We start from the raw sequence: 22114 nt of genomic DNA on the forward strand, positions 1-22114 counted from the left end.
AGCAGTTCATTACAGGCTGCATTTTAGAAGGACACAAGTTCCCAAATACCCAAATGCATGTACTTATCATGTAAAACATTCAATCCGCATGAATCTGAATTTAAAAAAAAGCCTACTTATTAGAGCAGGAAAGTACAAGTTGATACGACTTGGTCCTGTGTTGCTTCCAGATTCACCAGTATGCTCTACACCACTGCCCAGAGCTATTTTGTTCATGCCCTCCAGGGCCTCAGACAGGCTGCTATGTGGTGCACACAATCACAGTCCTTTCAAGCACTTTGATAAGCTTTATTCTGCCATTATGCCATCTAGAACATTAAACACAATGTTTAAGTTCTATGTTAAATCACGATCAGCTCCTATTAACTGTTCCAAGCTCCTCATTTTTATCAACAGTTACTTTATTAAATCCTTAATAATATAGATGGAATAGTTAGTTAATTTGTGTGTTGAGCCATGGATGTTAATTTGTAAACATAATAACATACTGCAATCATTTGCATAATAGCATTTTAATCTTTTTAGTAAAAGCTGTAATTCCCTACAAAGTACGCTGCAGTAGAAACTAAGTGACTATTGGTAATAATAAAAAAGGCCTTAAAATTCTGATCCTATTATAGTGTTGGAACATACCCAAACTGCTACCATAATCTCTGAAATGTTACTGTTCTCTGATTTAGGTGTCTGTGTCAAGAATAAAAATGAAGTATAACTGGTAGCAGTAGACTATTTCCTAAATGTAATTTAGTATTCACTAAGCACCAGCACTTTGCAAATAGCTCTGAGGCTTTCCTTCAAAGTTCAGAGCTCTAGTTATGCATATTGTGTGAGGTACACCATGCAGCTCACCTCCAGCCTCTGTTGTGCTGAATAGATGGCTATGATAAATCATGCTGATTTGGCACTGAAGGGCATCAGCCATCAAGGATTTGACTACTACGTCTTTTTTTTTCCCTGAGATTGTATCTCCTTGAACTGCCTGCCCTGGGCTACTAGTTTTGGAGAAAATTAAAAAGTGGAAAAAATGCTAGGGAAGGCTACTACAGAAAGTCTATATAGGCTCAGTTCTCTGGAACCCATTAACACCAGTCACAAGACTGGCAAAGAAAACATTGGTGGTTGTTTAAAAGTCAGGCCAAGTCATTTTACGCAAGATCTGGTAATTCATTAATCAATCTGGCTGCAAACCTTGAATGAATAACCTGCAATGGTGAAAGAGACTGGCAGCACCACAGAACATGAGGGATTTTATAATCTAAACCAATGCAAATTACCCTGGTGATATTTAAGGCTTCCCTCAACACTCATCATCTCCCTGATACAACCCCTTCCAAATAAATAAGAAATCATTTATCTCCATGCATTCCCCTGCTGCCAGGGGAAAGACAGTCTGCATTGCATTGTGTATTTCTTTCTCTCCTCACATTCTCATTGCTTGTAATACAGCCCTCTTTGGCAGTCTACAATGAAATGTAGTTATCTTTTTAGGCTTTCCAAATTTGTGGCACACAGAATGGCCTTGAGAAGTAATGTGGGATACACCTATATAAAACAATTAAAAACAAAGTCATCAAACACTGTAAGCATTGCTTTGGAACGTAGATTTATGTAAATAAATTAAACCCGCATTAGGGCAAGCAATGTGGGTTTTCTGAAGTCTTTTTGAAAGCTAAAAAAAGTGTTTTGCCCAAGACAAGATTTATGTTTTTACACAGGTTCATTGTAGTTTAACAGGTTATTGCCTATCTACAGGCTGAATTTTCTCTTACCATCAGCTGAGTTATTTGTAAAAAATACCAACAAAGAGAAACGCCCACTGTAGCTATCTTCCCTCTCCATAATGCTAGTCATGGATCATGAATAATTTTAAATATTACTAATCTTACATGATACGGTACAGTATATTTCAAGAAGCCTCAAGGGACAACAGTTTTCATGAACAAAAAGCCTTCTCACTCATGACACACCAAGTTGTATGTTTGTTCACAATTTCACATAGCATTGGCTTTGAGAATGAAAATTTAACCATTTTGATTTTCTGAAAGTAGCCAAATTAAATTTTTTGCAAACGCAAATTTTTAAAGACTAGTTCTTCACAAAAACAAATCATAAAAGTGAATGGTCCAGCAAGCCATCTAAACAACTGGTCTTGGGTGACTTGTTAACTATTTACTTACATGAACTTGTGTCAATAGACAGCAGCCTGAGGGGCAAAAACTCCTTCATTTCATCATTTCAAGAAACAGGCAAACAAAATTAGGTGAAAAACAGAAGTGATTGAGCTGTGAATAGAAAAAAAATCACCTAATTCATAATGTACATAAGTACAAACACTGGTAAGAAGAGCCTCTGTGCTGGGGCAGTGCAGGCTTGATTGGGGACTCGTATTGGTGACACTGGCATGTGAGCAGGAGGATGCAGTGATGAATTGGGTGTGTCTGCAAAATATTGGTGTGCTCTAATCCTCCAGTGAAGGCCAGGATCTCATCACACCTAAGCGGATGAGAGCAGGGATTTATACTTAACACTTACATATTATCTGGACTAATTGGACCTTTATCTCACTTGGCTCCTGGTTGCCACCATAACTATTAATAATTTCTAGTCTGTGAGACTCCCAGTGCCACTAAGCTTGTGGGTGCTCAGCCCAAATGAGCTTTCAGGAACATGATTTGCAGAAAGATTGAAAATTCACTTTATGAAAAACAAACCTTTCTTTAAAAAAAAGTGCATCAGAGATACTCAGGAGCTTTGTAAAGGGCTTTTGGACACTGTTCCTCACATAGACAATGCCACATGTACTGCATTAATACTTCAAAGGAGAGTGTGTTTCATTCAAGGCTAGATTTGGCAACGTACTGTACAGCTTGTGCAGGTAATGCTGCTCGTGTACTTCCCATCATTTGCTTGTCATTCTGATTCCTTCCTTTCCACCCCAAATAGGCTGTATTTCTATTTTTGTATGACAATGCCTCATCTGGAAGCTTAAGTCAGATGAAACATACTACTCTCACAATGACAAGAGAGAAATAAAAATTTAAAAAGGCAAAAAAAGATATTATTTTCTTTTTTATAAAGCTATTGAGGATCAACATGGAAAAATCTAGTGATTACCAAATGAGAAACTGCAAAAAACTTCCATTCTCTCAGCTAAAACAAATAGTTCCTCACAGAGTATGTGAGATAGTCTCTGGAGGAAGAAGACATCTTCTTCTGATCTTGAGCACCCCCAGTCGTCACATTACTGAGCGGCAGAGGCAAGAAATAGTGCAAAGTATCCAGCTGCACAGTGGAGAATGGGGACAGGGTTAATGCACAGCAGGAGAAAATAACTGTTTCACTACCATCTTCCTAGGCCAAGCAACCAAGAAATGTAAATACAACACTCTGAGAAGCTGAAAATAGTCTATTTTTGCACTGCAGTATTGTAAAATACAATTAGGGCACAATTTGTCCCTACAGGTAAGTATGGGCCAAGCTGTGATGAGACAGCAATGCAGCCTGCAGCTGAAGTCAATGAGTGTGAGGAGAGAAAACAACAGAATTTGTGTGTCAGGAAAGAAGCAGCATATTTCATTTCCAAACTATTATTTCTGACCTATTACTTGCTGTGCAGATTAATTCCCCCAGCTGCATTGCCCCTGTCTCTCCACACATATTCCCCTGTTTCTTCACACCGGGGCAGCTCATCCTCAGACAGACCCAAACTTGCCCATGAGATGTTGCTCCTGTCACCATCTCGCAGTGAGGTTAACTACCAGCCTATCTGGTCATCCTGCAGTTTGCAACACACTTTGATTTCCAGCAGGAATTGTTTCCTACACAAGGTCTGCAGGGGAACAGTCACTACCTATCTGAGACAGCTTTATACTCAGCAGCTGTGGCCATCAGAGCAGACAGGCAGTAACACACGGGACAACAAACGAAGCCAAGTTCCACTGGTTTTACTGGAATAATTTGTATGCTTACATTTGGTAAATACGTAATCGCATTACTTATGTGCAACTTACACTTTGAAAGTCTGCATCTTCAACTGACTTTTCCTAAAGGAAAATGCTTCTGCATTTGGGTTTTGATGAATGTGGAAAAAATATGTGTCCTCAGTTATGAAAAAAGCAAAACAAGTCTCCATCACAGTTGCTGCAATCGTGGACCCTGCCCCCCTGCCGCCACCAACATGCCCTACCCTGCCTGAGGCAGTACAACTGCAATTCAAGAACCAGACAGGATTTGGAAACTTTGTAAAACAAAGTGTGGAACATTATACAACTAAAGAAAAAAAGAGGGCCTGAGCACAAGGCTTTGCAGAGCTGATTTGATTAAAATAAAATTAATTCCAAGTTACTTGGATTTAAATTACAGAAACTAAACAGAGAAGACCAGTTTCTGCTATCAGTTACACTGGTTTAAATCCAGAGTAATTCATCTGCATCAGGGAGATCACTGTGAGTTTAGAGCTGTATATAAAGAAAGGAGAATTTTATTCAGGACATCACATCCTAGGTAAGCATTTTACTATACCATTTCAGTTAATTTTTTCCAGCCTTTAAAATTCTACCATGATAATCCGGGGCTTTCCGGAACCAGCGGGCTAGCTGTACTTCCTGGAGCTGTGCTACTTGGTGTGTGAGAAACAGCACCCATAGCTTGCTTTTGTACAAGGTCCTCCTGCCAGCTAATCAATTTATTGTTCAATTTCCCAGTCAGTGAACGATCTATGGCCTCTCCTATCAACAAGGAGGGAAGGAGGTTAGAGTTTAGGAGGGGCACGGCTGCCCGAAACCACAAGGTGGAGAATTATGAAAGCTTTACACAACAAAAGAAAGAAGACCCGAGACAGAGATAGACAGTAACCCTCCTCTTGGACACCCAAACCCCCAATGCACAATTGGAAAGAAAACAATTAAATCTCTCCTATCACCCTCTGACTTTTACTTTTAGATTGCTCTCCACCAGGAGATCTATGAAATACCAGAACGCAGAGCTGGTCCCTGAGTTACTGACAGCCCTCACTACCTTCTCCGCCACACTCACCCTTCCTCTCCCTTGAACATAAACAAACCACACACCTCTCAATTTGTGTGCAAGTAACTTGCACAGTAAGGCTCTGAGTGGTAAAAATCTTTACTAGAAATGTTCCAGCTACTCGTCAGCTAGCTGCTGTGCAGCACTCTGCTTCTTGCCGAGGAATTCAAGTGGAAGACAACAAACAAGCTTCAACTCCTGTTTTGCTCTGTAGCTGACAACAGTGCAACTCCTCATCATGACACCACAGGGCAGTATGCTCTAGGTACTCTTTAGCTGTTTCCTCTCAAAGATCACAAGTTTCATTTAAATCTTTTTAAGGCTTTCCCCCCCTTCAGATTGCAGGTCTGGTTTTGATCATGATGATTAACAGAACCAGTCAGAACCCGTAATACACCAGCAGTTTTCTTGTCTCTTAATGGTGGAAAAATAGTAAACTGTTGTCCACCAGGCTAATAAAAAAAAAAAAAACGAAACCAGAAAAAAAAAGCAAGCAAGGACTTTGCAACATGCACTTGCATCACCTCGCCTTACCTCGAATATATTGGCGGGTTCATTGCTGTACTGATTGGAGATGATCTCTGACTGGTCGCTGTACCACTTGAGTCCCCCCAGAAAGCTGTCTGCATCCAGGTCGTTCACATCTAGTTCAGAGAGGTCAAGTTCTGGGAGATCTGGGCAAAGAGGCTGGTCTTCACCAACCAGAGCAGCACACTGCAGGATACAGCAACACAGAAATAGTTTCATTAATTACCAGAAATCTATTAACTAATATCATGTGATAAGAACTAAGCCTCAATTAAGCTACGGCACAGGGTCACTAGGATTGACTTTGTTTTCTGAAAAAAGAAACACCTAGTATTTGGTCACTGTTAGTTCTAACATAGGTATGTAAAGGGACAGAGAAAACAGCAGGGCATAAGCTGCCTTCTCTATCACATCTCTGTCCAGGAAAGACGACCTTCCTTCTCCCTATACCATTTGGTAATTATCATATTCAAAGCTTTCAATCCAACAGCAGAGGCCAAAGCATGGCCTTATTCTCCTTTCAGAGTGAACCAGTGCAGGTAGAAGTTACAGATGAATACCTCTGGGCAAGGTCTGTCATGCATTTCCTGATACATTCAGGTTAAAGAGGCACAGCCTGTTACAGCCTTCAGCCCTGGAGGCTAGCTCAAGCTGGAGACAGTCACACTTTCACTTCTACAGAACCTTACTGTAATCCTTACAGCCACTCATGACGGTGGCTACCATAAGGGCATTAAAGAGTACAGGTTAGTGATGCTGCTCTTTTCCTGATGCACAAACCACAGCCACCCAGTTTTGCATTAGGTCCCGGCAATCAAAGTATGACTTGAAATATCCCTATATTCTCCTCTCAGTGATAAGCATAGTTAGTTCATGCAGCCTTTCACCTGCTTGGTGTGAACACATCTATTATCCTGGCTGGTTTCCTAAATATCCCCAGAAAGAAGCAGTACTCAGAGAACGAAATGGATTTTCCTCTTCCAGCAGCCTCTGATTCAGTAATCCTGAAAGAGGGTCTGTGAAACATTTTGGTTGAGGCAGTAAACAAAGTCTAGTCTGCAGGAATCCTCTTCAGCAGTGCAAAATGTTTTTGTCTGCACAGCTAAGAAGAGAGTGAGGATAAATAAAAACAAACCTAGAGTAAGCATCCTTTTATATGCCAGTATGAAGCTAAGATAGGGTATTGACTGACCTACTAAGGAAGAAAAAATTAATAACATACATCCACTTCAACACAGCAATTGAAATGTTAGAGTATCCACCAAAACTATTTCCTAATTATAGAAAATATGTAGTAACAGTTTGGCAAATAGCTGAGTCCCATATGTCAATGCTGCTCAATTAAGCAATTCCTACTGCACTGCTCCGTGGATCCTTGTAACTCATCCCCGAACATCTACGTCGATACGGGCACAATGCAAAGCACATGTGGAGCTGCACAGGCACCTGAATGGTTAAAAGCCATCTAAAGTCAACTGAGTCTAAGGGCATCTACCGTGTTTCTAGCACTGCGTTAAGGATGGCCAACAGCAGGATCCTGTCACCTCCGCAGCTCCCGTCAGTTGTCTGGGTGGTTTGAATGATTTCCCAACTTCTGTTTGGACTGAAGTCAATGGAGAAAGCGCCGCTTCCTGAAGGCAGATGTGTGCAGGGCACTAACAGTGCCCATGGACGTGAGTCGCCCAATGCTGGTTGTGTCACTCTCGCAAGGACCGCCTTGAACAACAACGCAAGCGAGAGCTGCTGAAGGTGCATGCACCTCATTGACGGCTTTGTCCCTGGAACCTCCGTGTGTCTGCAGTGCACGGGCTGGATGCAGCAGCGCAGCCCTGAGCAAAGATTTTGTCTGTTGGCACAAAGACTCGGTGCAGCTGGTGTGAGCTATAATTTACCAGACAACTTCTATGTCTACCAGGACACTACAAGATAATCATAGAGTAGGCCAAGGGGCAAGGAAGCTGAGAGGCTGCAAAATGAGGCTCTGAAATTGCAGTTGTTTTTCTTCCTATATTTAAGGAGCCGTAGAACTATAAGAAGTCAAAATCCCACTTAAGTAATGTTAACTTTTTTTCTTTTATCTGAATTTTTTAACATTATTTTGAGTGTAAGACACAAAAAAAACCCCAAAACTAGAGAGTCTCCTCTTCTTTAGTGCGAGACACAACCTTCTGGCAGCAATCTTATAATACGGAGATGACCTTTTTTGATGCTTGGCCGAAATCTCTGATCTCATTAAAGGATAATCTAGTTTTTGACTGAAAAGGTAGATTCTCAGCATCATTCTCAGGTTTGTGTTCTGGAGGTCAGTAGCTTATAACTGATGCCATAGACTTCTAAAGTATCCTGCTGATCTGTTACTGCTTTCATTTATAAAAATAGCTTCACCCTGTGAACCACCTACTTAAACATGTTTACTTTTGCTAATCTGCATTTTCAAGTTCCTACAGTGGGCTTTTGAAGCAACATAAACAATGGTATTAAAAGAAATCCTGTTTATCACAGCCTCCATTTACCTATAGAGACTGCAATGTCACCTAAAAATGTAACTGTTGAAATGAAGTATATATGCCTTACCAATGTTGACATGATAATAAAATCAATGTTTCTGAATATGACATTATACTTCTGAGCACACAGAGCACATTAATATGAGACACATTAGCAGCAAGTGCTCCTGTTATTAATTTATATTTGGCCTTTGGATGATGCCAGATTTAACTCTCCAAGTCCTAAAACTGTCCTCATCTGACACGCTGATATTTGCTATTTGTCTATACATCTGTAACAGGTGCACCTGTATTGGTAGCACACATTTTAATGTCTTCCCACTGTTATTTGATATGATAGTTATTCCATAACTATAGCCCTAATTTTACAGTAACATTTAGGAGGATAAAGCAGTCACTAAACACAAAAGGCTAATTACTGTGTGTTATTTCACTCCAACAGACCTTTTTTCTCTTAGTTCAGACGCAAACAGTAAATTAGCTTAACAGCACTGATGGTAATGAATCATTATAATTAAGTATAATTCTCCATTAACCTTTTGGCTGTTTTTGTGCCTTTGAAGGTAAATTAAAAAAAAAAAAAGAAGAAGAAGACTGGACTTACGCCATATTAATTATATTAATGAAAATATAATCTTTGTTTTATTTTTAACAAGTTTTTCAAAGTGCCAAGAGGATGAACTCAGGAAAGAGAGACTTGACAAAATGTGTGTCATGTGGATTCTCTCTATCAATCTTCACAACCTTACTGTACATCACCTTCATTAAGCTGGGAAGCACTGGGGACGCTGATCAGCTACAGTGATGCAGGCCTTTATTAAACAACACGCCGTCCTGTCATTATGTGAGCGAGAATATAATACATTTAACATTGACAGCAAATATTAATGATTCAAAGAATGAAAGCTGCCTCCAGTGCTTGCTGCCTGCATTATTTTAGCTCAGTAAAGGTGATCCCCTGAGCCAAAGCAGCACGCAGACGCTAGTGTTGCTACAGGAAGTGCAATGCAGGAGCACACTGGCAAAATCCTACCCACAGTTAATCCATCCACCACACAATTAATATTAAGATCAAACTCTTTTTTTGGTTCTTTTTTTTTCTCTCTGCACTATGAAACAGTCATTGACATAAATTATCTATTCTGTTACTAGCTTGAAATTACTGCAGGAACTCTAGTGATTAAAATAAATCTTCAGTATTTCCATATAAGCTGGTTCCTCAATCAGTTCCTAGCAGCATTAAGAATAATACACGATGGAAAAATGAAGCTATGGCAGCTGAGACCCATGCTACAAGCCAGACAACAACCCACAGGATACTCCAGCTACTCAGAAACAATTAGGACTTTGGAGCCAGAAAGTCATCCACTTACTGCCTTGACTCATAATAGCTACAGGACATATGAATTATCCATATCTATTCCACTTTACCAAGAAATCAAAACAAGATAAGACCAATTACAATATGCAAACAGAAATTTGTGGATACAATGGCAAGCTGCAAATATTTAAAACATGACAAAATTACTTGAGAATCCACACACATGCTCTGCCAGATAGGAAAAATTTACTGGAGAACATGGAAACAGTTCACTTTAGATGGGTAGCTCAGCTCCCTACAGCATGAACATTTTATTTAAAAAGCATTGCCTGTAACCTGTTTTTCCCTCCCCCATTGCCCAAGGGAAGCATTTTAAGCACTTATTCCAAGCCTGAATCCAGAGGATTAGTTCCTTTGAGCAGGTCTGTATTTGGGATTCCTCTTCATGGGGTCCAAAGAAAGTTTGCCTCGCTTCGCAAGTTGCCCAAACTTTCAGGTAATGCTCCATTTTGCTGAATGCAAATATGCAGAAATCCTCAAACCTCACATTATACTCCAGAGATTACCACGGAGCTGCTTGCCTTTTTTATTTTTTCCTTTATGAATTGTAGCCAGCAGAAGCTGCGGATTTGATGTATTGCCGTCTATTTTTACACAAGCAGCAGCAGCGGCGGCAGCAGCAGCAGTTCACAGTCCTGCATAAACTCTATTCTCATGGCTCATCCTGTTGTCTCTGCTGTACATGGGATTTAACCATTTCTTGGATTACTCAGATTGACTGCAAACCCTGCTCTACGGGGCATTAGCTACAGCGTCAGTATTCCAACACCACAAGTAGCAGGGAAACGTCTCCTTCCAGAAATCTCTTTTAAAAGCATCTAAAGCCAAACAACAAGGTATTCATTCCTGTGTGTGTGTTTGCATTCTGCAGCTGATAAACAAGGAAAAAATCTTCGACAGAGCACAGTGAAACAAGGAATTAAAATATGAAACCATGAGTTAATTACAACTTTTTTTTAAGAAATATTCATCTTATTCTAAATAAACATGGCATTTTTCCAACCAGGCCAGTGAACGCCACTGGAAACGCCACTTCAGACACCGATTCATATCAATATCTTAGAGCATAAATATTGCATATGACGGGAAAGCGAGCCAGAGGCACATGAAAATAGTTTCCAACTGCAGGAGATACTATACTGATGACAGGAGCTCAGCTTTGATTTGCTCAAGGCATCGCAGAGTAACCTTAAAATAGCAAACTTAGCGGAGTTAAGATAAGATAGGGACTTGTTTGCAAAGTGCGCTGCCTCGGCCGTCCTGCCGGGGCCCCGCCGAGCCCACGGCCCCGCCGGCTGCCGGCACCCACTGCCGCCCACGCCGCGCTCCGCTCACCTCGAGATCGCTCCATACAGAGTCCTGGTTGCACATGTCCCACGCCATCCAGCTGCGGAGCGACGGCAGGAAAGCTGGCAAACTACAGTCCAGAGGCAGGCAGGCAGCAGACACTCATGCAGGCAACGAGACCCTCTCTGAGAGTGAACCGAAGGCACCTGTCTTACTACTGTTCCCCGTCACATGACAAAGCTATTAAAAAGTAGGCTGGGCTGTCACTCATCCAGCCTTCTGGAGCCGCTGCTCCAGCCCGTGACGTCAGCCAGGGGCAGACCCAGCCTGAAGTGAAGTAAATCTTCGCAAAACCCGCTCAGACCTCGGCGGCCGCGGCAACACGCTGCGATTCAAAGCACATTTCCACGCCACACCCCCGGAACGCCGCTCCTGCCGTAGCACAGCTCCTATCCCTCCCCATCTTGTTTAATTTCTTAGCTTGCTTCCTTTGTCTTCCCCCCAGAGCCCAGCACACAATAGGCAGAGCTGCGCTTGTAAGAAAGAAAAAGTGAAGGGACTCCGAGCCGAGCCACAGCTCTGATCAGCCCGAGCGCCTCTCCCGTGCCCGCACCGCTCCCCCGCCTCTATGGGAGAGGCTGTCCCAGAGTTCGGCAAAAGTTACACCACCTCCCAACATTTTTAATTTTTTGCACTCAGGGATTTTTCACCACCCCGAGTATTTTGGTTAGGCTATGGTTTCTCATAGACAATTGCAACTGAAGTTAGTTTTTGCACGGTAAGTATGTCGGCAACCCCGCCCCCCCACACACACCCCCCAGCCCAGCATTTCTCTGACATGGACTCAGCATCTATAAAAAATGTGGCTACAGTTATCTCACCTGCTCCGAGGGGGAAGCCTGATCCTGTTCCCAGATGGATTACAGTACTTGGAGCTGCTCTTTAATCACTGCCCTGTCTCCGTGCATTCCCCACCAAACCGTGGCTGTGACAAGGAGCTGCTCCGTCCTGCCCACCGCCGCCGCGACCCCCGCCCGCCTCCGTGAGCTGCCTCGGGGCGCTCTGCTGCACCCGCCCGACCTGAACACAGCGTTTACTCACTGAAATAAATTCATTCAAAATCTCTTGTCGTGGAAAATCAGACACACTGCTAACACCTGTCTCCCCGTCAGAGCCCTTCCCAGACAATAGGGGCTGCTGCAGGTGCAACTGGTTTACGATGCTCCTTTGCGTTGCGTACACAACAAATTCCATGGATAAAGCTGACCTGTAAATTGCTGTCCAAAATAGGGAAAGAAAGCCCCAAAATAAAGGTCTTGTTTAACTATCCCCATCTGCCTGCTTATTGTCTTAAGCAGCAGTTCTTTATATTATCTGGGTGCAAAAATTCTCGTGAAATGTAAATGCTGGCTCTCTTGTTCTGGGCTACCAGTGGAAGTTACAAAACTATAGCTTATCATCCTCCACGCCATGAAATATTCATTTTCATTGTTATTTGCAAACTTGAGTATTCTAAAGACTAAATGAATTCAATTATTATACAAGGCTATGGCAATTTTGCTGAGAGGAAAAAAAATAAATAAGAAGTACAATTCTTGAAATAGCCTTTTCCCCACAGACACTGGAACCTTCAGAAATGGTAGGAGGTCTCAGATATATTCTTAGCTTATTTGTGCTTCCTTGTAATTCATTATTGCCAGTCCTGATAAAATGTACATTTTTCTGAGTTTGTGCTTAAGTTGCAAATCACATCACACTGTCATATTTTCACCAAGCACTGATGACAAAAATGGCATTGTTTTTACTTTACTTAATTAAAAGAAAAAAGACAGCAAAATACTAAATAACTACAGAAAGCCTTTCCTACAAATAAGTAAATTAACGGTGCTGCTTTGAGCTTAACAAAAAACCCCCCTCAAACTATTTTCCTTTGCAATTATGTGCTGATTTAATGATAAAAACTGCAGCAAATTATTAAGATCTGTGGCACAGGTGAGTACCTCTACCCCCTGAACAGTCAACTGTGAAATAATACTGGGCACCTGCCTGCCTGGAGTACAGTTGGTTCTTATTAATTATTATCTGTGGATCCATGGTTGGTGGAATACTCTCCTTCAATACCTACTTATAATTGTGTTCATTGACTGTGCCGAATCCATCATCTGGGTTGGTTTTTTTTTAAGTTTCATTCACACCTTTTATAGAAATGTATTTACACTGGAACATTTCATATTGCTGTTTTGGATATTGTGACCTGCTCATGTTGTTTCTATTTTCTACATTTCCACTTGAATGCTTTCCCTTCAAATTAGCAAGTTAACTGATAAATATAAACTGTGACCTTAGTGGTGCTCTCACCATACAAGCTTTAGAGATTGAAGAACTTTTCTAGTGCACTATAGACAGAGCCACCAAAAGTAATAATTACAGAGCCCCAGAGCTTTTCTATGGCCCTGTCCACATTATAGCTTGAACTTTGCTGGCACTTCCACCATTACCTAGAAGAGACACAAAGCAAAACTCCAACTAAAAAAGACTGAGATTTCAACAAGGGTTCCACACTGCTTGGGAAGACTTTTATTTCTTTTTAACTGAAGTGTGTAACCCCACCCATAGTATAAACTTACCCGCTAGGATTTTTTTTCCCATGTTTTACTGTGGGTTTTGAGCATAGTGCCCCAAGGAGGAGAAAAGCAAGGAAGACAGCTGCAGTGGCAGTGTAGTTCGGAAGCACACAGCCTCCACATATGCAAATGAAGGCTGTGAAACCCAGCCAGCACCTAAGCTGCTTCCTCAAAGGAAACCTTGTCTTCTGAACATTCCCTAGAAGCTTTAGCAATGCTCTTCCCTCTGTTTTGACAACACCAAAGAATTGCACAAACATCTTTTGTGGAGCAATATCTGAGCGCATACACACACAATATTTGGTTCCACAACAAACATACAAAGAAACCCTCCTTCAGCTGAAAAAGTCTGCAGCTCTGTTTGACACAATCTGCCCTGGTGAAATGTCCTTTATCAGACCACCTCTTCACACACTGCATTTCCCCTGTTTTCAGGTTAGTCTGTACCAGGTCTCAGCAATCCCCAAATTTTGCCTTTTCTTCTTTAAAGGCCATGATTCAAGAAAGTTCTGGTAAGCCTTCCAACAACATTTGGGCACTAATTCCCAAATCCTGATACGTTTCTAACAGACTGGAAGGTACGGGTGCCTGCAACAACAGCAAATACGAATCAAAGACCAAAATCTTCAAGCCCTCTGTCCTTGACTTTTTCCTGAATTCAGCAATCATTTTATCCTCCTCTTTCACCCACATTTTTTAGCTATGGGTCAGGTTTTTATTCCCTGTAATTTAGGTTTCTCAAAGAAGCTACTGATTTTGGAGACCTTGTGACCAAAAATTAGTCCCTTGATTATGGCACTGAGGAAGAAATGTTTTCTTTCCTTGCCCCCAAAACTATGGTATTCACTGATTTTTGGATAAGTTTACTACTTTCCTAGGGGAGTAAGGAAAAGCAAACTTGTACATAAAAATAGTGCTGGAGTTTCAGACAGATGAGGTTTGCAAATCAGTTCTCACATCAACTCAACCCTTTCTGCTCAACTCTCCAAGAATTACAGCAAAAGATCAGCCAATGCTGTATACAAAAGAGCAAATTGTACTCCAAAGACGTGTTGGTGTGAATGATGTTCTATATAAAGTATATGTACCCTATTAATTTTTTATTAAAAATCTTCCTTCTGTGCATCTTTACTCTTATTTTTTGCACAGTCCTGTATTTGTTCTCCAGTCCATTGTCTCTGTTCCACTTCTATCCTATTTGTTTGCTCTTTTTTTTCCCTTTTCTCATCTTCTTTTCCTTATTTATCCAGTTCATCCTACCCAGAATACACCCTCAATGGCATAAGCCAGTAAACCAAACTCCTTGAACTTTTGGGTTCATTGCTGCAGTAATTCTACACTGGAATAAAGCCATCTTCTCCCTCTAGTTTTGTTAGGGCAGTTACGATCTGAGATTTTTTTTAACAGAGAAACCCAGGATAGGTCTCTGTACCAGCTCTCTAAAAAACTCAAGGGCCAAGTTAATTCCTGGCCCAGCTCTGGGTCACGGGCTGCTGTCTGAGGAGCTGTATATTCGAGAGTCCAAAATAACTTTCTCTGAACACCAATGCGTTACTGACATTACTGACACCAGGCTGAATTCTGCCACATCTGCCTCCACAGACTGAGGGCTCAAATAAAGAGCACTGAATGCCAGGGGAAATCACTTGCATGTTATGTGGCTGGACCTGACTATGACTATTTACTATCGTTGCAGATTACCTGATTACCAGCATTAACCAAGCTTGCAGACATGCGACTCTCACTGGAAGCTTGTAGTGAAACCTTCCAGCAGTGTTCAGGTGAAGCAGGAGGATCACAGGTACCCACTACAAGAAATTTTATAATTATTCTTATACCTCTCTGAATATCAGCCTCTTTATAAGCATGTTTCACTTACTCATTATAAACAAGAAAAACTAACCCACTCCAGCTGATGATGTAAAAAATATATTTGTCACTTGTTTCTCTCCAACATTTGGAGCATTCTCCAGAACCCTCACTTGCAGGAAAATCCAGCTTGTCAGACTTGCTAAAAGGAATATGAACAATGTCTTTCACTCGGTGTTACTGTTTTTCAGAAGGGCTGATCTGTAAAAGAGTATCTACCTTTAAATTTATGACCTCTATATGTTTGAGAAAGGGAGCCATGTAAACACATCCGTTTCCTGGGGAGGCTGTGCTGCTGTCTGAGCACAAACACCCAGGCAAGCCAAGGAGACAGATTCCAGTTTTGCACTGTCTTGCAGGTTGGCAGAGCAGGCAGGACCACATCAAAATCGCAGACCGTTGCAGATCTTCATCATATCTCCTTTACTCACCTCACTGCTGATATTTCCTTGGAACAAAAGAAGTCATAAAGTTCTTATTATTCCCTTATCCTTCCACACATTCAAGTGCCTGGGAAGAGACCAAAACCTGCTCATATCTGATATTATCAGACCCAAGGAACTGGCTTTAGACATTCCTGTTCAGGGCTCTGGAACATCTGCCCCCACTCAGAAGTTGTGCCCTTCCTCTCCCACTCCCAGCCTTGCTTGGATGCTCGTGCCCTTCTGACGACAGGCAATTGTCTTCTTCAGCTTCAGCCACACAGGGGCAGAACATGGGGAAGCTTCAGGAACACCCCTTGTATTTGGAACACTCTGCAGAGCTCTGGAACACCCTACCCAGACCTTTTTCATTACACATATTATCATCCACCTTGCACCCTTTCCCCTGAGCACCAAGAGACGAATTACCCTGGAGCTCTTCTTCCCTGACTTTTTCATAGAATGTCAATCTAGTTGTTTCTGACTTTTTCTGAGAGGGAGCTGGAGAGGATGATTCTATAAACAACCACCAAAAGATTCCCTGGCACAACCATAAGGAAGATCATGGGAGCTACCAGCCTGCAAAGCTACCAGCCTTCACTGAGGTGGCCACCCAGCTGTCACATTGCATTTGGGGTTTGCTTTGCCATCTGGCCATTTAGGCACCCAGACAGGGCCTCCCAGCCTGAAGGGGAGCTGTGATGCCCTGGCTGCCACGGCAGTGCAGAGAGTTCAGTGTGCTCTGCCACACTGAGGCTCACAGTAGCTAGAGATAGGAAAAAAATCTCTCATTTCCATAACACGGGCTATCTCCCCTCTAAAATGGCTGGTAAGGCAACTGCAGTGGAGCACACAAGGCTGCATCACAGCACTGGAGAGAACAGTAATCTTTAAATACTCTGAAATCAAATCTTGTTTTACACAAAACTGCTGTGGTAAAGTCGATGTGAATGAAGCACCTTTGAGTGAAGGAACAGAGAGAAAGGCAGTGGACAGTTTTAGTGCCTCCTAGCAATTCTTTTTAATAAACTAGAGATGACAGACAGCCTTACCAACACATCTCTCATCTTCAAATATGACTTTCCTCAGACAGAGCTCAGTGGAACTGAGTCAGCCTTTTTTCTTGGGCCTAGCTCTTGGCATTTTTCATATTAAAACAAAGTCTAATGCAGAAATAATTCTGGACTGTAGTAATCTGATGGATTTCAGTAACACAGGCCACAGATTTGCTCTGCAACAATTTTAGGCAAACAAAATTAAAATATCACACAAAACATCTAGTGGGATTTTTTTGAATACACTTACAGATCAAGTTACCCTTTATAGGGTGGTGCCTGCCTGTGGAAGAGTGTGAGCTTTTGTGGAAACTCCTGTCAGTGGAGAACATAGCCCCAGTCATGCAGCAGCCAGCACTCACTGCTTGGCCTCTGAAGCTCCCAGGCTGCAGCAAAGGTTCCCTTCCCCAGGTCCCCACAGCCCCTGCACCCCGTTTTCCTGAGTCAGCCAAGGACAAGCCAAGCAGAGGTGGCATCACCTCATTGCAACACCCCACAGTCTCATGCAGGCCAGGCTTCTGAAGGATCAGCTTTGCCTGACCTCTTAACTAGTAGTTCCTGCCAGCCAAAACTGAGCCCTGGAGTTATTTTTAGCCAGAACCCTTCATGAATTGCAGTTAACTTGCGATATGCAAACTAGTGACTAGTGCTAGAGGAATCCCTATGGGTTTCGTGGTTCCACTCCCTGCTCAAAAGCCCAATTATTCATTTTTCTTGGAGCTGCAATATTAATCTAAAAAAGTTGCACAAATGGCAAGAGATGTCATCCTCCCTCCATCCCCAGTTCAGATAACTGAAATAAAGGAAGATAAGCATTTAGCCCAGGGCTTATTAGCTATACAAAGTGCAGCTGTAAACCTTTAGAGGCTGACCCTCCTCCAGCGATGCTTTTGACAAGAAATTTGTCAGTACTTTCACCTCTGACTCAGGGCCAAACATGCCAGTGCAGAGATGGAATGGGAGAACTAGCCACAGAAAGGTATGGGTGAGTTACTATTTTATTTTTATTTTATTTTATTATATTCTATCAAAATCACTTGCCTCAATACCTGTATGAGAAAATGCAGTAAAGTAAAAGGGGGGTTAAAGTACCTGGAAGGGGTGACTGCTCTAAATCCTTTGGAAGGGAATGGAAATCTTTAAATGGATTTAGGCAGGCTTTGAATCAGACCTTATCACAGATGGTGGGACCAACACAGTTCAAAGCAGAAACTCCTCCACCTTTTTTTTTTTTTTAAATTTTCATACTATTCAGGCTTTCCTAACTTTCCCCTGTGAATACAACAGGAATAAAGCACATAGATTGCATCAGCTATCACCATGTTAGACATCTTTGTTCCCAAGAAATTTAGTATTTGCTAAACATCTTTGCCCTGGGACACTGATTATATATTATTTTGTGAGTGGGTACCAGGAAGATTCATGCTTCCTCCCAAAAGAGCTGTAACTGTACTTTCACTACTTCATGCCTATCAACAAATAAGGTGAGTTTGCTACTTCTGTGTTCGTCCAAATAGATCTCTACCATTGTAAAATTCCCCAACAATCTGGCTCAATTAAACACTATTTTTTTGTTTCTGCTCTTTTGAACTCCATACGTGGAAGTGCAAGTCAGGGCGATGCATTTAACCAAAAGCATTGAAAGGACTGGGTAGGATTCACCCTGAAACAGAGACTTCATCAGAGTGCACCATTCCCTTTTGCCCATTGCAGCCTCTCCCTTCTCTCTGAGAAACAAAGAACCAAGTAAAAATAGGAAACTGTCAGAATGGAAGATTATTTTAATTTCTGTTGCAAGTTGTTATGTAAAAAAAGACTTCTGATAAAAGAGCAAACCTACACCAAAGAGCACTTCATCACAATATTATTACCAATTTATTAAACCAAGATTGCATAGACTGGAGAAATGAGTGTGACACATCCCCAGGGGTTTTCTGGAGGTAGACCTCCAGCTGTTTCATTCTCACATGCACTCTGGTTTACAGGGACATGGAAAAATATTTGCACTTCAGTTCAATGCAGCACAATTTTATATTGTTTGCAGGTTTTCCTTAAGGAAGGGTCGAAGCATGCACAGCAAGCTGGAGCTCTACACTTTGGGAGATAGGGCTACCATCTTGCAGGGAGAGTGGGGGAAAACACATGGTGGTTGTTAATTTATATCCTGGACAATGCTGTAAATCGAAGCATCGCTGACAATTCCTGCCCAGTAAACATGCTCAAATTCATCTCCCGTAAAAAGGCGAGCAGGCACTAAATAGCAACACATTTTGATTTTCATTTAGCCACTTTAATGATAGGTGATGTTAGTGGAATAGATCATTTATCTTCAGATTTATTTTATATGAGATAAAAGGCCTTGCCAATTTTTTAAAATTCATTTACACGAGTGAATAAATCTTCCCAAACAATAAGTAGGAAAGTCATATTTCTTTAACTTTGCTAAAATCTGAAAATGCTGATCTTGGAGTGAAATAGACAGCACTGGCATTTTAATCAAGAGCATAAAGACTCCTCTTCTAAACAAGAAGCACAGAACTACTACACTTCAGAAAAAATCTCTGATTCAGAGGACAGCTTTTTTAATGCATTTTGTCAAAAATCCCTGATAAATCAGGAGAGTGCAATTTTTATGTCCCCTTCATTTTTAGATCAGTTCCAATGTGAAGGCTACCTAAAAATAGACAGAACCTAACCTTTCAAATATCTATACTGCTGCATACCATGAACACAAGCTTTCAGTGTCTCTCATGGCTTTCAGGAGCCTTGTGCTGTGCCTGTCTTCTCCTCTAGCACATTATCCCATGTTGCCTACTGCACCCAGGCGTGAGACAAGCTGCAAGTTGCAATGTGCAGTGCACTGCAGTATGTGGTATGTGCCCATTTGAGACACATAAGCAGAAAGATCATGGAAACCAGCCTCCCCTTTTGGCTATTGGATTTTTGCCACAAAAAGGACACTGACAACATTGAACCTAGGAAGTGGGGATGTGAAAATGAAGCTGTGCCGGCTGCCCCGGCAGCTCTGTTCAGAAAGCACAGGCTGTCTGGTTTGCAGCACACCATTCTTAAAAATATGAAAGGGAACAATAAGCTCTTTTATTGTTTTCTACAGTGCTTGCAGACACAGTTCTACCCATCTAAAGAAGAGATTTTGCAACAGTGCACTGAAGTGAGTGACTGGTGTGGAATTACAAGACAGTGGAATACTCGGTAACTATTTCTTTGCATTACACTTTCAAAACTGTGATTCTGCTTGGCCTTAACAGCATAGGTCAAATTCATCCCAAGCACAATCCCAGCAATTTCAGGTCAGTGGTACCTGAAAAATCAATAGCATTTAAGTTGATGAAGTTATAACAAGGGGAATTTTGGCCCAGGCTGTACAAATACTTACCTTTATTGTATATATTCTTCACTTGGTATTATGCTATATTTCACTGTTCTCTAATGCTAAACACTTTACTGAGCAGGTCCTAAAGCCACACTAGGAGCTGGAATAGGAGAAAGCTGTACTAAAATCCAGTTGTGGGGCTGCCCTGGAGGCTTTGAGTGACTATGACTTTTGCTTACATGAAATAGAAAATCACCCTTGTATCAGCTGTTAGCTAGCTACTCCTAGCAGGAACGAGCTCGTAAGGACTTGCTTTTCTTTGTTTACTGTCATGCTCTGCTCTGATGGAGTCAGAAGTTTGTCAAGGCATTTTACTCTGTCAAAAAAATGAATAAAATAACTTACACTGATAAAATAATGAAATAAAGCAGCATCAGACTAAATGAATTCCTTCAAAGAATTTTGGATGGAAAATGTCTTACCTGCTGACAGGAAGGCAAGAATAGCAAACAAAGGCATAGGAATAAAAGCTATTCAATAAAATATCGATTTCATTATCACCACCTATTCAACTTAATTTTCTTGGCATCCATATCCCTAATGCAGGTTTGTGATAGATCGTACAATCACTTTTTAATTAAGCCCTACTGTGCCTTGTATTAAGAACAAGACAGTATACATTATGGCACAATATATCTACCAAAATATTTAATGCTCATCCTTTTCATTTTGGTATTTAAAAGTTGTTCTCTTAGGAGGTGGTATCAGTATTTAACAACATTCTTGACAGTAAGTATAAAAACAAAAAGCTTCATAGTTAATCTAGCCATGTCAAAACTGAAACTCCTTAAAATAATTGCTTTCTGAATATATAGTATTTCTATTGCACTATTTTATTATTTCTCAGTTCTCAACATCTTAGGATGCAAAACTTGTTCCTTTTCTTACATACTGATGAAATGGGAAGTGGCACAAGGATAGAAAACTCCCATTTGACTAGTTGAATGGTACATGAAACAGATGCTATCATGTTACAAGGGATATTTAATGAGAAGCTGTAAAAGACTGGCAGCTTTCTGGGTTGGTAGTATTTTTTGTTCCAGGACTCTTTTGGTGTATTGCAGTTCTGCCGCGTGTGATGGGGCAGATCCTCTGTAGGAACAGCACTCATCTTCCACTGGGGTATTGGCACTTTCCAGAGGGCAACATTCACTTCCATTACTAAAATGTACCCACCTTCTTCCAAGTAAGAAAAAGCTGTTGTTGCATGTGGTTTTAGTTTTTAATGCCAAAAATGAATCAGTAAACATATTTACATTATGGTATACTATTTCTTATTCTGCACCCATAGTAACCAAATTAATCTCAAGGAACTGCTGGCATTAATTCAATCTGAAGCTCATACTTGGGATTTCACATAGGTGCCTTCATCCTATTCTTCTTCTCAACTAATAAAATGTTAATATATGGCAATATATTTATTTCTGGTTCAGTTCAAGTTGAGGTGTGCAGTACTTTGCAGAAAGCTAATTAATATGAATCATACATTAGAACATTCTGTTTAGTATACAAAAAAAAATGGTGCTAGCACATGAGGATGAAACAGAAGACTGAAGCATTCATTTCTATCTGTAACTTCTCTGTCTCTAGCATAGGGAAGGCCAGTTTTCCTTACCCTTCAATCTCCATTCTCCATAAAAAAAATCCCTAACATACAGTGTAGATCATCGCTGAAGAACTACACTAAACAAATCACAAATTATTAAAAAAAGGATTAAGGAGATCTTGGAAGATGAGATAATGACATCTCCCCCTGTACCACCATGAGTTTGGTGCACACTAGCAACGGACTAGTTCCCACAGTAATCCAGAAGTACTGTCTTCAGCAACACCCACTGATATGAGTTTTCCCACTGGAACAGCCTTCAGCCAAAAATACCCATCCAGCTGATAGTGAAAACTATCTCTGCACCCCAGGAATTGTGCTTGAACTGCTCAGGAGACATAAGGAGTTCAACAGCTGTGGTGCTGTCTAGATCTTCTCTAGACCTCAGCAAGAAAAAATCCATTTCTTTTGTCAGA

General features: G+C 41.2%; 1 protein-coding gene across 4 annotated transcripts in view; it reads right to left on the bottom strand.

Annotated features, from left to right (window-relative positions):
* The window catches only part of PPARGC1A (PPARG coactivator 1 alpha), a 368866-nt gene that overhangs the window by 57802 nt on the left and 288950 nt on the right, over positions 1-22114 (bottom strand). For 2 of the 4 annotated variants that reach the window (XM_064711886.1, XM_064711887.1), the window contains exon 2: positions 5560-5739. In XM_064711886.1, coding sequence (XP_064567956.1) covers positions 5560-5739 — 180 coding nt within the window. Of the gene's footprint in view, positions 1-5559; positions 5740-10776; positions 11392-11609; positions 11855-22114 lie in introns of those variants that run through there. The other 2 variants (XM_064711888.1, XM_064711889.1) reach the window with 2 other exon arrangements.

Source organism: Zonotrichia leucophrys, chromosome 4, assembly GCF_028769735.1.
Source record: "Zonotrichia leucophrys gambelii isolate GWCS_2022_RI chromosome 4, RI_Zleu_2.0, whole genome shotgun sequence".
NCBI classification, from domain to species: domain Eukaryota; kingdom Metazoa; phylum Chordata; class Aves; order Passeriformes; family Passerellidae; genus Zonotrichia; species Zonotrichia leucophrys.